This window comes from Mizuhopecten yessoensis, unplaced genomic scaffold, assembly GCF_002113885.1.
Source record: "Mizuhopecten yessoensis strain PY_sf001 unplaced genomic scaffold, ASM211388v2 scaffold10585, whole genome shotgun sequence".
In the NCBI taxonomy this organism is placed as follows: domain Eukaryota; kingdom Metazoa; phylum Mollusca; class Bivalvia; order Pectinida; family Pectinidae; genus Mizuhopecten; species Mizuhopecten yessoensis.
Window position 1 is genome coordinate 102,467 of NW_018408620.1, and position 12,559 is coordinate 115,025.

Here is a 12,559-nt window from a genome sequence, read left to right on the forward strand (position 1 = left end):
GGAGCACATATGTTTAGAGCATATGTTTTTCTTCGAACTTTGGGAACACATAATTTTGCAATAGAAAATAATGCTTTGGTGTCGTTGCAGTTTTTTTTTCCAAATCAGCTTTGAGTTTTGATTTGTGCAGTATGTTGAATTATCTTACAGTTTCATGTTTCTTCACACCAATAAATGGACTCTTCCGGTGCTAACCTATAATAATAATAGAACGGACTCTTCCGCTGCTAACCAAACCATAACATATAAAACAAGAGGAGTCTGACTTAATTGATTTTATTGGATTCACAGCACAACAGAGTTTGCATTTCCATAGTCTTCATACAGCTATTAGATACTGACAATGTACAGCCTCCTAGTACAGTAAACGGTAGTGTCACAGTATATATAGTACGTCTCAATAGGTATAGTCTTAATGTACAGCCTCCTAGTACAGTAAATGATAGTGTCACAGTATATATAGAACGTCTCAACAGGTATAGTCTTAATTAAGATGTGTACACCAAGTCTTAATGTATATACAATAAAACTTAATGCATACACATAACTCTAAATGTGCAAATGCATCAAGTCGCAATTTGTATACAGTCCTAATTAAGGTGCATGCAAAAAGTCTTCATTTTAATACAGCAAATCTTAACTGATATGTACACAATAAGTCCTAAGGTGTATACATCAAGTCATAATTGCTTACAGTAAGTAAATCTGAATGTGTATACATTAAGTCTTAATGTGTATAAAACACATCTTGATACATATACAACATATCTGAATGTGTATACATTAAGTCTTAATGTGTATAAAACACATCTTGATACATATACAACATATCTGAATGTGTATACATTAAGTCTTAATGTGTATAAAACACATCTTGATACATATACAACATATCTGAATGTGTATACATTAAGTCTTAATGTGTATAAAACACATCTTGATACATATACAACATATCTGAATGTGTATACATTAAGTCTTAATGTGTATAAAACACATCTTGATACATATACAACATATCTGAATGTGTATACATTAAGTCTTAATGTGTATAAAACACATCTTGATACATATACAACATATCTGAATGTGTATACATTAAGTCTTAATGTGTATAAAACACATCTTGATACATATACAACATATCTGAATGTGTATACGTAAAGTCTTAATGTGTATACAACATGTCTTAATACATATTAAGTCCTAATGATTAAACAAAAAGTCTTGTCAGTATCTAGAAGTCCTAATTTTTATTCAGTCAGTCTTTATACGTGTACAGCAAGTTTCAATCTGTATGCATACAGTCTTGATGTTTATACAAATAGTCTTAATGTGTACATTTTAAGAAGTCTTGATATAATGTGTGTGCATCCAGTCATTTAGAAATTCAAATGTTACAACTAAGGTTGCAGGCCAGAGTGTATTCCTGTAACTTTAAGTGTAGACAGAAACAATCCCTGCATACAACAAATCTCAACAAACAAATCCTGTATACAGAGAGAATAAACAACAGTTTTGATACAATTGAAGGTGAACACTATATACTTAACTCTCTATAGAACAAGTGTATCATTCAAGTTTTATGAAATCGTTTTCATGTTCATTAACTTCACCATGAATAGAATAGGTCTTCATGTGTATGCAAGTTAGTCAACCAAAGTATGCATCTGAACAGGTTTAACCCTTTCACCACTAGTAGACCATAATGGACTCATCCAAGAATGTATGGTAGAGCCTACTCAAGTTACCTAGGGGTGAAAGAGTTAATTTGAACACAGGTCAGTTAATGTATACATCTAAATAACAGGTCTTAATGGGTACACAAGCCAGCAAACTCATTCACCCCTACATATCTTAACTGGACTTGCCCAGTCTTTGATTAGGTAAGGTTCAAATGTGACTATAGGGGTGAATGAGTTATTTTATATAATCTAATTAACAGGTCTTAATGGATACATGAGAAGTCTTGTTTCATCTACAATAAGTCTTGACACAATCTGAATGTGAACATAGCTAGCCTATAAGTGTATATAGCTGGTCAAAATGGCAATTGATATACAAGTTTTTTTTAATGGAATGTGAAAACAAACAACTCTTGTATCAATGAGCATTCCATCAAAAATTATTGAATAATAAAATATCTCAAAATTAAGAGGTAATTCCATAATAATTTAAAAAAAATAAAAGTCATAAACGATCCATATTAAAGACATTGATATGTAAAACAAGGTTAAAATGTGGGTATATGAAAAACGTAAGCTAGCAGTCCTGGCTATGGTTCTCTACAGCCTCCGAAACACCACTCCGACACAAGGATGCTCAGGGCTATGGTTCTCTAAGATACAGCCTCTGAAACACCACTCCGACACAAGGGCGCTCAGGGCTATGGTTCTCTAAGATACAGCCTCCGAAACACCACTCTGACACAAGGGCGCTCAGGGCTAGGGTTGCACAGTGTTACTTTACTCACCCAGACAAATTTCTTAAAATAACATTATTATTTTTTTTAAATGTTTTTCAGCATGGTTTCAGCATGGTCTCATAATTGAGAGTATGTTTTCAGTATGTTTTCTTCATTGTCTTGTCTGAATCAACAAAGTATCACTGCACATACCATTGTCACCACAACCAGAGGATAACAGGAATAATTTATACACAACTTAAATCTTGTGAAAACACAAGCAGCTTGAGACAGACATTAACATTGGGTATATATACTCTCGTTCTGTAAACATACTCCACAAATCACCGTTATCAACATCGTATGACACTGTCAGCGGAAGTGTATTGATAAGTATTGGATGTAGAATTCGTTTTCCTCGGATAATTGGTCTGAATATTGGCAACAATTACAATACTGAAAATAAGTTATGATTATGCTTAAATACCAAGTGATACTGCAAAGTCCAGAAGATATTTTTCCTTCTAAGAAAGTAAAACCCCAAAATCATTTATGGAAGTAAAATGGAGGACTTTAGGCTGAGACAGAATTGCCAGTGTTTTCCATCAAACTTTTGATGACTTACTTTAAAATGCTTCACGAATGACAAGAACCAAGGCAAACAGTCAATTTCTTCTGTGTTCACAATGGATTTTTGTTCGCAATTTACTTAACATTATATTCAGGTTTGTGAAAATATGTGTGAAGATTGTACATTTGTTTTAATGACGTATACAACAGTACATATTTATCAATTACTGTATTTAGTTGTCGTTCTATTGCTAGTGGGGGATAACAAGTAAAACCTGGATACAAACACAGCTACATATATAGAGTATTTATATGTGGAAGTGTAGAGAAAAGCCAGAAAACTTAACAGCTATAACTTAAAACAGTTTTATTATTGGACAGTGTGTCAGTCTACACAGTGTGTCAATATACACAGGGTGTCTGTTTGTACAGTGATAACATCACCCCTCCTACAGGTTCAGCTGCTGCCTTCATTGACACAAACAACATAACAGTAACATCTTATACACAACAAAAACATGTTTATACTGCGGGGAAACTTTCTCCAACGCTCCATCAGACACGTCACACACGCACACGTCTCCAGCGCTCCATCAGACACGTCACACACGCACACACAGTTTATACAGTCATCAACGAGCCCCACCGTTTCTAATCGTCAGGAAAATTTAAGTAGCCCTGGATTTACAAATCAATCCATAGGGTTAGCACTCTGTGTGCATTGTAAAGATGTAACATTTTTTTATAACATGAACACCAGGTACCAATTGTAATAAAAAACCAAACTCTCTAAGATAATGAACATCTTTGTCAAAACTAAAAAAAAATCTTATCTTGGTGAGGATAAAAAATACTTTTTAAGAACTTTAGTCCAATGACCGCCAGCCTTATCAGTTTTATCCTCAGATCTTAGAAAACACTTGTATGAAAAATTGATATTTCAAACAGCTTAAACTTGCTAATCTTGAATAACTGAAGTAAATTTAGTTCTGCATTTTTCTATAAAAAATGTTTTACAGAAACAATGTACTGGTATTTAAAAAAAAAAATTTTTTGTCGCATCTGCATTACAATGTCTGTTTGAAATATCAGACTTAAAGGAAGATTGGAGTTAAGTTTTTTAATACAAATAGTCCCCTGTCATATCTTCCTAACACACAAAATAGGTATACACAGTGGCCATTGATATACATGTAATAGAAACACATATTAGAATTTTTTCATACATATTAAAACATAAGCAGAATACTTTCATGGGTGGTCCAATTTCTTTTCCTGGGGGAAAACAAATCATGTTTCTAATGATATATAACTTGTTGAGTTTGAAATACAATGTTAAAATGCACCAAAATGCCCTCAGCAAGTTTTTAAATTAATGAGGAAATAAATTGGGCAACTTTTCATCCCATGCTATTGGATTGAACAATTGAAAATCTGACAATATTACTGGTACAGTTTTTTGACATTAAGGTGAAGTGGTCATTGTAAGTGTGAGTATGATTGATTAAATATTAATTAAACTGAACAGAAAACAAAAAATTAAAATGAGATCAAAATAGAATTCTATCACAACAGATGTATGTAAATGATTGGGAAGGGTAATAACATGAGATGATACAATGACACAAGCAGATATTTGTATCTCTTAAAAAAAATCTAAAACCTCTTTATAAACATAAAAGGCAGGGTATTACCCTAGCACATAAAGAAATAAATATGTTATGAAATATTGAAAAATGCCAATCTATAAAATTAAAGATATGTTGAAAAAAAAAATGAAACATATAACAAATGAAAATTATCAATTTATAAAATTCTACTTTATCTCAAAATAAGGCCATTGCAAAATAAATAAAGAATCTAGGTAAAGATATGACAAAATTAATGTTTTAAGTTCAACAAGGCTACAATTTGAAGAAATGATATGTAACTAATTTCTTAACTAAAGGTCACTTATTCTAGTATAATGAACACAACCTGAAGATTCTTTATGACAACAAAAAGACTACAGTCACAGACAGAACCACATTTCCTTTGATATAACTAATCTGTTGTTGTTTAAATGTGATTAATTTGACATAAATCTAAAGATGGGTTCTCGTTAATTTTCCAATACTTGACTCTGTGATACTATATTCTTGGATGCCTTTATTTATTTCCATAAAAAACTGTGATTTCTGCAAGAGTTATCCTTCTTTAAAAAATTCTAACAATTTACCAGATTGTCATTTTAGTGTTAATTCTGATGTTTTTAAAACATGTCACCATGGAAACCCAATTTTCTAGTCATGACATATATTTTATAAGTTTGGTTTAGTGTGTAACTCTTTTTTATGGAGATTGAATGTCATAGTAAGGCAGCTTGTACCCTTAAATCACCTGAGGCAGCATATACCCTTAAATCACCTGAGGCAGTTTGTAATTTCGGCAGATCATGATATTGTGCAGCATTCATTATAATGTGTCATGTCGTTATATGGTAATAATATTAAAGAATGCAGAATCAGTTATTTTTAAGGACAAATCAGTTTGTATTTAGATAGGGTTGTGAAAACCAAAATATCATTGTTCGATGTTACAGTGAATTACAAACACTGCTGGGATTTGGGAAAGGTGTCATGCAACTACAACAAGGCAATCATCCTGTTTCCCCTCCTCCATGCAATTAACTTGCCCTCCATATGGTTTGGACCAGTTTATTGTAGTCTCTATGAAGATTGGGTATAAAGCTTAATTTCACAATGCATGCACTTAATAAAATTTGTACATGAAAGTAGCTATATTGATGAAACGCTCAGATAGTTTTTACATTAAAAAAAAGGGAAGTCATTCAGTAAATAAACGATACAAAACCTTACTGATGACAAAATGATAGTTTGGAATACTCCGAAGTTTCTATGATCTGAAAAGGATGGGATGAAAATACTGAAAGGAATTTAACATTTTATCATTGTCCTGTTCAGATTTTTGCAACATTTGACAAATAATACAATCACCCTGCCATCCCTGAGATTCCAATATGGGCTCTTTGATATCTAATGATTGGACCAGTCTAATGAAAATTTTAGGGAGGGGCAGAACGGTTATAAATAATCCACTGTACATGGAATCCAACAGTCTAGTTTCACAATACACCAGTTATCTCCCCTTGATTGTTGGATCACTGATATCACTCATTCAACCCCTCTTACACATATGAGAAATACCAACAACAACAAAAATCACCACTGTTGCCTCCCCTTGGTCAATATCAACAGTGTCTCTCACATGATAACACTGGCTGGCTATTGGAGTCATACTTCTGTCATTTACAGCCATAGTTAAAAGTATCACCCATGACACAGGGACCATATAACTCCGTTTCACTTAAGGAAGTTTTCCTGGAAATTGTTTGTTTACCCAGGAACAGAGCTTGTCTTTTCAAATTTCTCCATTTATTGATGGGAATTTTGGAGCAGTTATCTCCCCTTGTAGGTGAACTTTGCTCACAAATCACCAGCCGCTGGACTCAAGTGACCGCGTCCTGTGTACTGTGGTGGCGACGGTGATGTCAGAACATTCGTCAGAATCAGAGCTCGTCGTATCAGGATGCTGCAAAAAAAGGAGACAGGATGTCAGAGAAAAAACAACCCTGTGCAATATATTGTGTTTATAGTTGAAATTCAAACCAGATACTAAGGTAACGCAGGTCTGAAGTTACCGGCAGTTAGCCATCGTCTTATTCCTCTGACGCTTTTAAATACATGTATGAAGAAGAAAGGAATAATCATATGAACATTTTACCATAACAGTACACTTGAACACAACCTTGATAAGTATTGTCTTGTGATGAAGACAAGTCGTTTTTCGATGAATACTATGATTAATCAGAAAATCTATTTTTATAAATCATATGGTTAATAAAATAGAGACCGGAAATGCAAATAATCTTTAGACAATAATTTAGCTTTTTATTCAATAGACTTTCCAAATTGAATTTTTTATGGCATAACATCAACACTTTATATGCCATTCAATAGTTAATTACTTAAGTACACGTCAAAGGTTTTTGAAATGTGTTCATTAGAGAGACCACTGCTAAGTGGTTGAACCTGATGTGGTCTCTAAAAGCAGTATCTACAGGAAACTACCAGTCAGTGTCGCTTTACCTCAAATATGCGGTCCGGGGAGGCAGACACCTGGTTGCGTATCTTCCTGACGGTAAGTTCCTTATCAGAGAGTCCATCAGATATCACAGCACAGTTGGCCAGCTCCATTTGGAGATTCTCAGAGCTGTTGGTGGACAGGAGTCCGTCTGGAGTGTCCTGAGCAGAATGCTCACTCGTATTTTCCTCCTCTGACAGGATACCCTCCGAACTTATCGTGGAACAGTACGACCGGCGATTACGGGATCTCCTTTTGTCGTCTTCACTTACTTCCCCTTCCTCTGAAGACCAGGAGTCATCAGAATTCTGGAGAAACAATTTAACACTCATATACTTCAATCTGTACATATATACACACATAATATAGCTAAATAAATAGGTCTGTTGGAGTTACTTCCCTTGCAATACCTGGAACTCATTTCCTTTAAACTGTTCATCAATATGGTCTCATGGCTGTAAGACTTTATACCCTTCCAAAGACCCGGCCCTGGGATAAGGAAACTTTCTAAGACTTATACATCCAAATTTTACATGTTGAAAGAAAACATATTTGTCATAGAGTTCAGTTCAAATTAAGTGGAATCAAACATACATTTACAGCATGATGATGTGTATATTGATTTATGTAAAATGGCTTGTTGATATGACCCTGAAAAATGAGACAATGTCAACATTTTGAACTGATGTCTAACTTTTTTTCTTAACTTTGGGCTGTATATATATAAGATTTATGACAAAGCTGTCACTGTTGCTACCATTTGTAATTTTTCAGGCTATACAAGTTCACTGCTGCAGGTAACATCACTGCAGACTTTGATAATACTGAGGAATTATAAAAAGTATTAAAGTCAGCTGATGCCCGAGTCAGTTTTATTGAAATTATAAACATGAAATTTAAGCTGTTAAACATTCCGAACAATTTGAATACTTCCTATGTATTGTTGATATTTGGACAAATAAATTTACCTCTCTTAACTTTACTATGATTTACATTACTTGAAAAAATAAAGTTATTTCATGAACCAAACCATGAGTTAATTCAACCTTGTAGTATTGCAGAACAATTAGTCCTTACCTTCCGGGGTCGGTTTGGGTGGCGTTCGTGCCGATGTCGAGGAATGTTTATAGAATCACTGGAGTCTAGACTGCTCATCCGTTGTGCGATATGTGGCTGCTTTGGCGATAGTTGTGGTTCACTAGTTGTGCGAGTCACAGTCTGGTTAATAATGGAGTTAGCATCTATCACAGGAATGGCCGTGCTTGTTGTACAGGTACATGTGCACTCAATTGAAGTGTTCGTGGTTAAATTAGAAGAGTCTATAGGACAATTTAAATTTTCATTAGAGTCTTTTTCTCTGGTGGTTGTTTTGATTTCATTGTTTTGGTTTTCCACTAAATTGTAGAGGGCTTGGGAGGGGCTCCGACAAGGGGAGCCCCCAACTGAGTCCCCCAAATTACTCTCTACATCGGCGCTGGCTCGACTTGAGCGTTTACTGCTGGGGCATGAATTGTCTGTACATTCTCCATCACAACCAAAACAAACATCGTTCAAATTCTTCTCATTCCGAACAATCTCCGCTGGCTTATTTCCATTACTCTGCAGAATGGCTTGCTCCGGAATCGCCATGCCTGGTCCTTGGTAAGGAAACCGTGACGAAGCGAGAGGAGTTTGTTCAAGGCGCCGCAGTGCGACCGACTTCCCCTGGAGTTCATCGTTTAGTACGTCCCTAATGGGGCTCTTGGCGGGACTTCCCATTATGTTACTGAGTGAGCCTTTACTGTTGGTACGGCGATGCCGACTCTTTCTCATCCTCTGTTTAGTCGGCGATGGAATAACAACCTCAGAGCTTGTTGTCATGCTACTGTCCATGTTTGGGTTGTCAGGGCTACAACATATACATACAGCACACATGAGTATGGTGTGTTTATCTTATAATGATTGGGTATAACTATTTATCATATGAATACCGTGTTATGAAGTGTCATAAAGCCATCACATAAATTATGTTTATGTAACGTATGTTATATCACTCCGGAAATGACGTCACAATCAAATAGGAACAATCAATGTGATGTCGCGTCATTGTGAAGCGGATGCAATTTTCATCGTTTCAGAGGCGGCCAAGTGCAAAATATTCGTTTCAGATCACAATCATACAGTTTACTTTGAATTATAAGATAAAAAGAATCTGCCATGCCAGAGCCTCGCAAACATGAAAAATCCGAAACTTGCATCATGAAACTAATATGAAGGGAAACTTATGACAGATCCTCTATATGTGTGAACTTGGAAGTAATGATGTACGATTCTTACATCCCCCACCAGAGTGAAATAATGATGTACGATTCTTATATCCCCACCAGCGCGAAGTAATGATGTACGATTCTTATATCCCCACCAGCGCGAAGTAATGATGTACGATTCTTACATCCCCACCAGCGCGAAGTAATGATGTATGATTCTTGCATCCTCCACCAGCGCGAAGTAATGATGTACGATTCTTACATCCCCACCAGCGTGAAGTAATGATGTACGATTCTTACATCCCCCACCAGCACGAAGTAATGATGTACGATTCTTACATTCCCACCAGCGCAAAGTAATGATGCAAGATTCTTACATCCCCACCAGCGCGAAGTAATGATGTACGATTCTTACATCCCCCACCAGCGCGAAGTAATGATGTACGATTCTTACATCCCCACCAGCATAAGCCATAACTAAAGCACTACTTCAGGTGCTCCCATCATTCAACAAAAACATGATGCTGACACCTAAATTCTTTAATTTTGAATCTTTTTTTTATTCATCTTTGCTAGTTTAATTAAGTCATGTATTACGCTATTTTCTTAGTTCCTTCCGTTCATGGTCTCACAGTATATTCTCCAGACCTAGGAGTTCCTTTACCTTCACAATAAGTCATTCAAATATTATTGTAGTATATACCATATAATTACAATTTAAAAATAGTGAGATTAGGATGAGTTCAATATCAAAAGTATGGAGGTGAGTACCTTTTTTCTAATGATTTATTTGACAGGAATTTTTCTGAGAATCACCTTTTTATTTTTTCATTTTTATCATTTTTATGGATGAAAAATTTCATATCATATGTAACTCCCATAACCATGTCCATCTTGAATTTCTGTGACACATGTCAAAACCATTACATGCAATCTCACCAAAATCTGGATTTTTTTTCTTGAGGCTCTTTTTAATATCACATGCAAGGGGATGATATGCATAAGCAATCTCACCAAAATATCTGGATTTGCTTTGATAAAAAATGACATCTTTATGACCCAGGGCAAATCCTTGTCTCTGTTCGACAGTAATGATGTAGCAATCCTCATTAGCTAATTTGGTTTACCTTTGAGAAGTTAAAGCTTTTGATTAGCTGTCTACAACCTTCTCGATTTAAACCGTTACAGATCAATAGAAAGAGACTGATGATAGTCACGAGGGTAGGCATCAATAATGCTTCATTCTACTTTACTCTGTACAGATGATTTTTCAAGACTCTATGTCTGAAATTTTCCTTAAAATAATGTGCCAACAGAGAAATTGCTTAAATAGTCCTTTGATAAGCCCATGCCCAGCAATAAGCCAACTACCTTGTTAATCACAATTTACAGATGATGGTCAATCGATCAGCACTTTAATCACCAAGGACCGTCACTCAAATCAATATTTCTAAGCACTGTCTGTAGAAATGTTACGTCCCTATAACCCACCTTGTAACCTCTGAGCCAGACTTGTACATGCGCTTCTTGCTCAGTCTATCTATCCGCTCCTGGGCGCGAATCACTGGGCGTACAATACTCTTCCTCTTCTTTGTGTACATAGCCAATTGCTGCTCTCGTCTGTAATATAGAAGAGAACGGTTAATTGTTGACGCTTCTTAGGTAAAATACGGGATGAAATGGGCAATTTTATAATTTAAGCATAACTTTCCCACACTGTCCGCTGTTTTACCATAAGACTTCACAGTCAAAACAGCTGGTTGACGAATTCTAGATCTACAAGAAAAACAAATTATGACCAGCTCACAATGGAACACTAAGACGACCTCCCAGTGAAACACTAAGACAACCTCCAAGTGACACATTAAGACGACCTCCCAGTGTAACACTAAGACGACCTCCAAGTGACACATTAAGACGACCTCCCAGTGTAACACTGAAACGACCTCCCAGTGACACACTAAGACGACCTCCAAGTGACACACTAAGACGACCTCCCAGTGTAACACTAAGACGACCTCCCAGTGACACACTAAGACGACCTCCAAGTGACACACTAAGACGACCTCCCAGTGACACACTAAGACGACCTCCCAGTGTAACACTAAGACGATCTCCAAGTGACACATTAAGACGACCTCCCAGTGTAACACTAAGACGACCTCCCAGTGACACACTAAGACGACCTCCAAGTGACACATTAAGACGACCTCCCAGTGAAACACTACGACGGCCTCCCAGTGACACATTAAGACAACCCCCAGTGAAACACTAAGACGACCTCCCAGTGAAACACTAAGACGACCTCCCAGTGAAACACTAAGACGACCTCCCAGTGACACACTAGGACGACCTCCAAGTGAAACACTAAGACGGCCTCCCAGTGAAACACTAAGATGTCCTCCTAGTGTAACACTAAGACGACCTCCCAGTGTAACACTAAGACGACCTCTCAGTGAAACACTAAGACGACCTCCTAGTGAAACACTAAGGCGGCCTCCCTGTGAAACACTAAGCCGACCTCCCAGTGACACACTAAGACCACCTCCTAGTGAAACACTAAGACGACCTCCAAGTGACACACTAAGACAACCTCCCAGTGACACACTAAGACGACCTCCAAGTGACACACTAAGACAACCTCCCAGTGAAACACTAAGACGACCTCCCAGTGTAACACTAAGACGACCTCCTAGTGACACACTAAGACGACCTCCCAGTGACACACTAAGACGACCTCCTAGTGAAACACTAAGACGGCCTCCCTGTGAAACACTAAGACGACCTCCCAGTGAAACACTAAGACGACCTCCCAGTGAAACACTGATATGACCTCCCTGTCAAACACTGATATGACCTAGTGAAACACTAAGGCGACCTCCCGGTCAAACACTGATGTGACCCGTAAGTCAAACATTGAGACTACATCAGATTTGAATGTTGAGATGAACTCAGTCAAAACATCTTGGTGACTTACTTAATGAGTTCCCGTTCCCGCTTTTCAAGCTGCAGCATACAGGCTGTGAGTTCCATGTACAGGTTGTTAGCCCGCTCCAGCTTCCTCTCATAGTGTTCCCGCACATCCTGGGCGTGTCTGTAAGGTAGACAAATACTCACTGTTATCATCGTAATCTACAGATCAGCAGTGTTGTAACAGTTACAAGTAAATCAGGTTCAAGATTCAATTTTTGAAAAT

General features: G+C 36.8%; 1 protein-coding gene across 9 annotated transcripts in view; it reads right to left on the minus strand.

Annotated features, from left to right (window-relative positions):
• Positions 1-3,324: 3,324 nt before the first annotated feature.
• The window catches only part of LOC110461155 (mitogen-activated protein kinase kinase kinase 13-like), a 139,133-nt gene continuing 129,898 nt past the window's right edge, over positions 3,325-12,559 (minus strand). For all 9 annotated transcript variants that reach the window (XM_021514488.1, XM_021514489.1, XM_021514491.1 and 6 more), the window contains 5 exons: positions 12,341-12,457; positions 10,855-10,983; positions 8,195-9,005; positions 7,123-7,425; positions 3,325-6,565 (listed from right to left, as the gene is read on the minus strand). In XM_021514488.1, the coding sequence (XP_021370163.1) occupies positions 6,467-6,565; positions 7,123-7,425; positions 8,195-9,005; positions 10,855-10,983; positions 12,341-12,457 (1,459 nt within the window). In that variant the 3' untranslated portion in view covers positions 3,325-6,466. The remainder of the gene's footprint in view (positions 6,566-7,122; positions 7,426-8,194; positions 9,006-10,854; positions 10,984-12,340; positions 12,458-12,559) is intronic.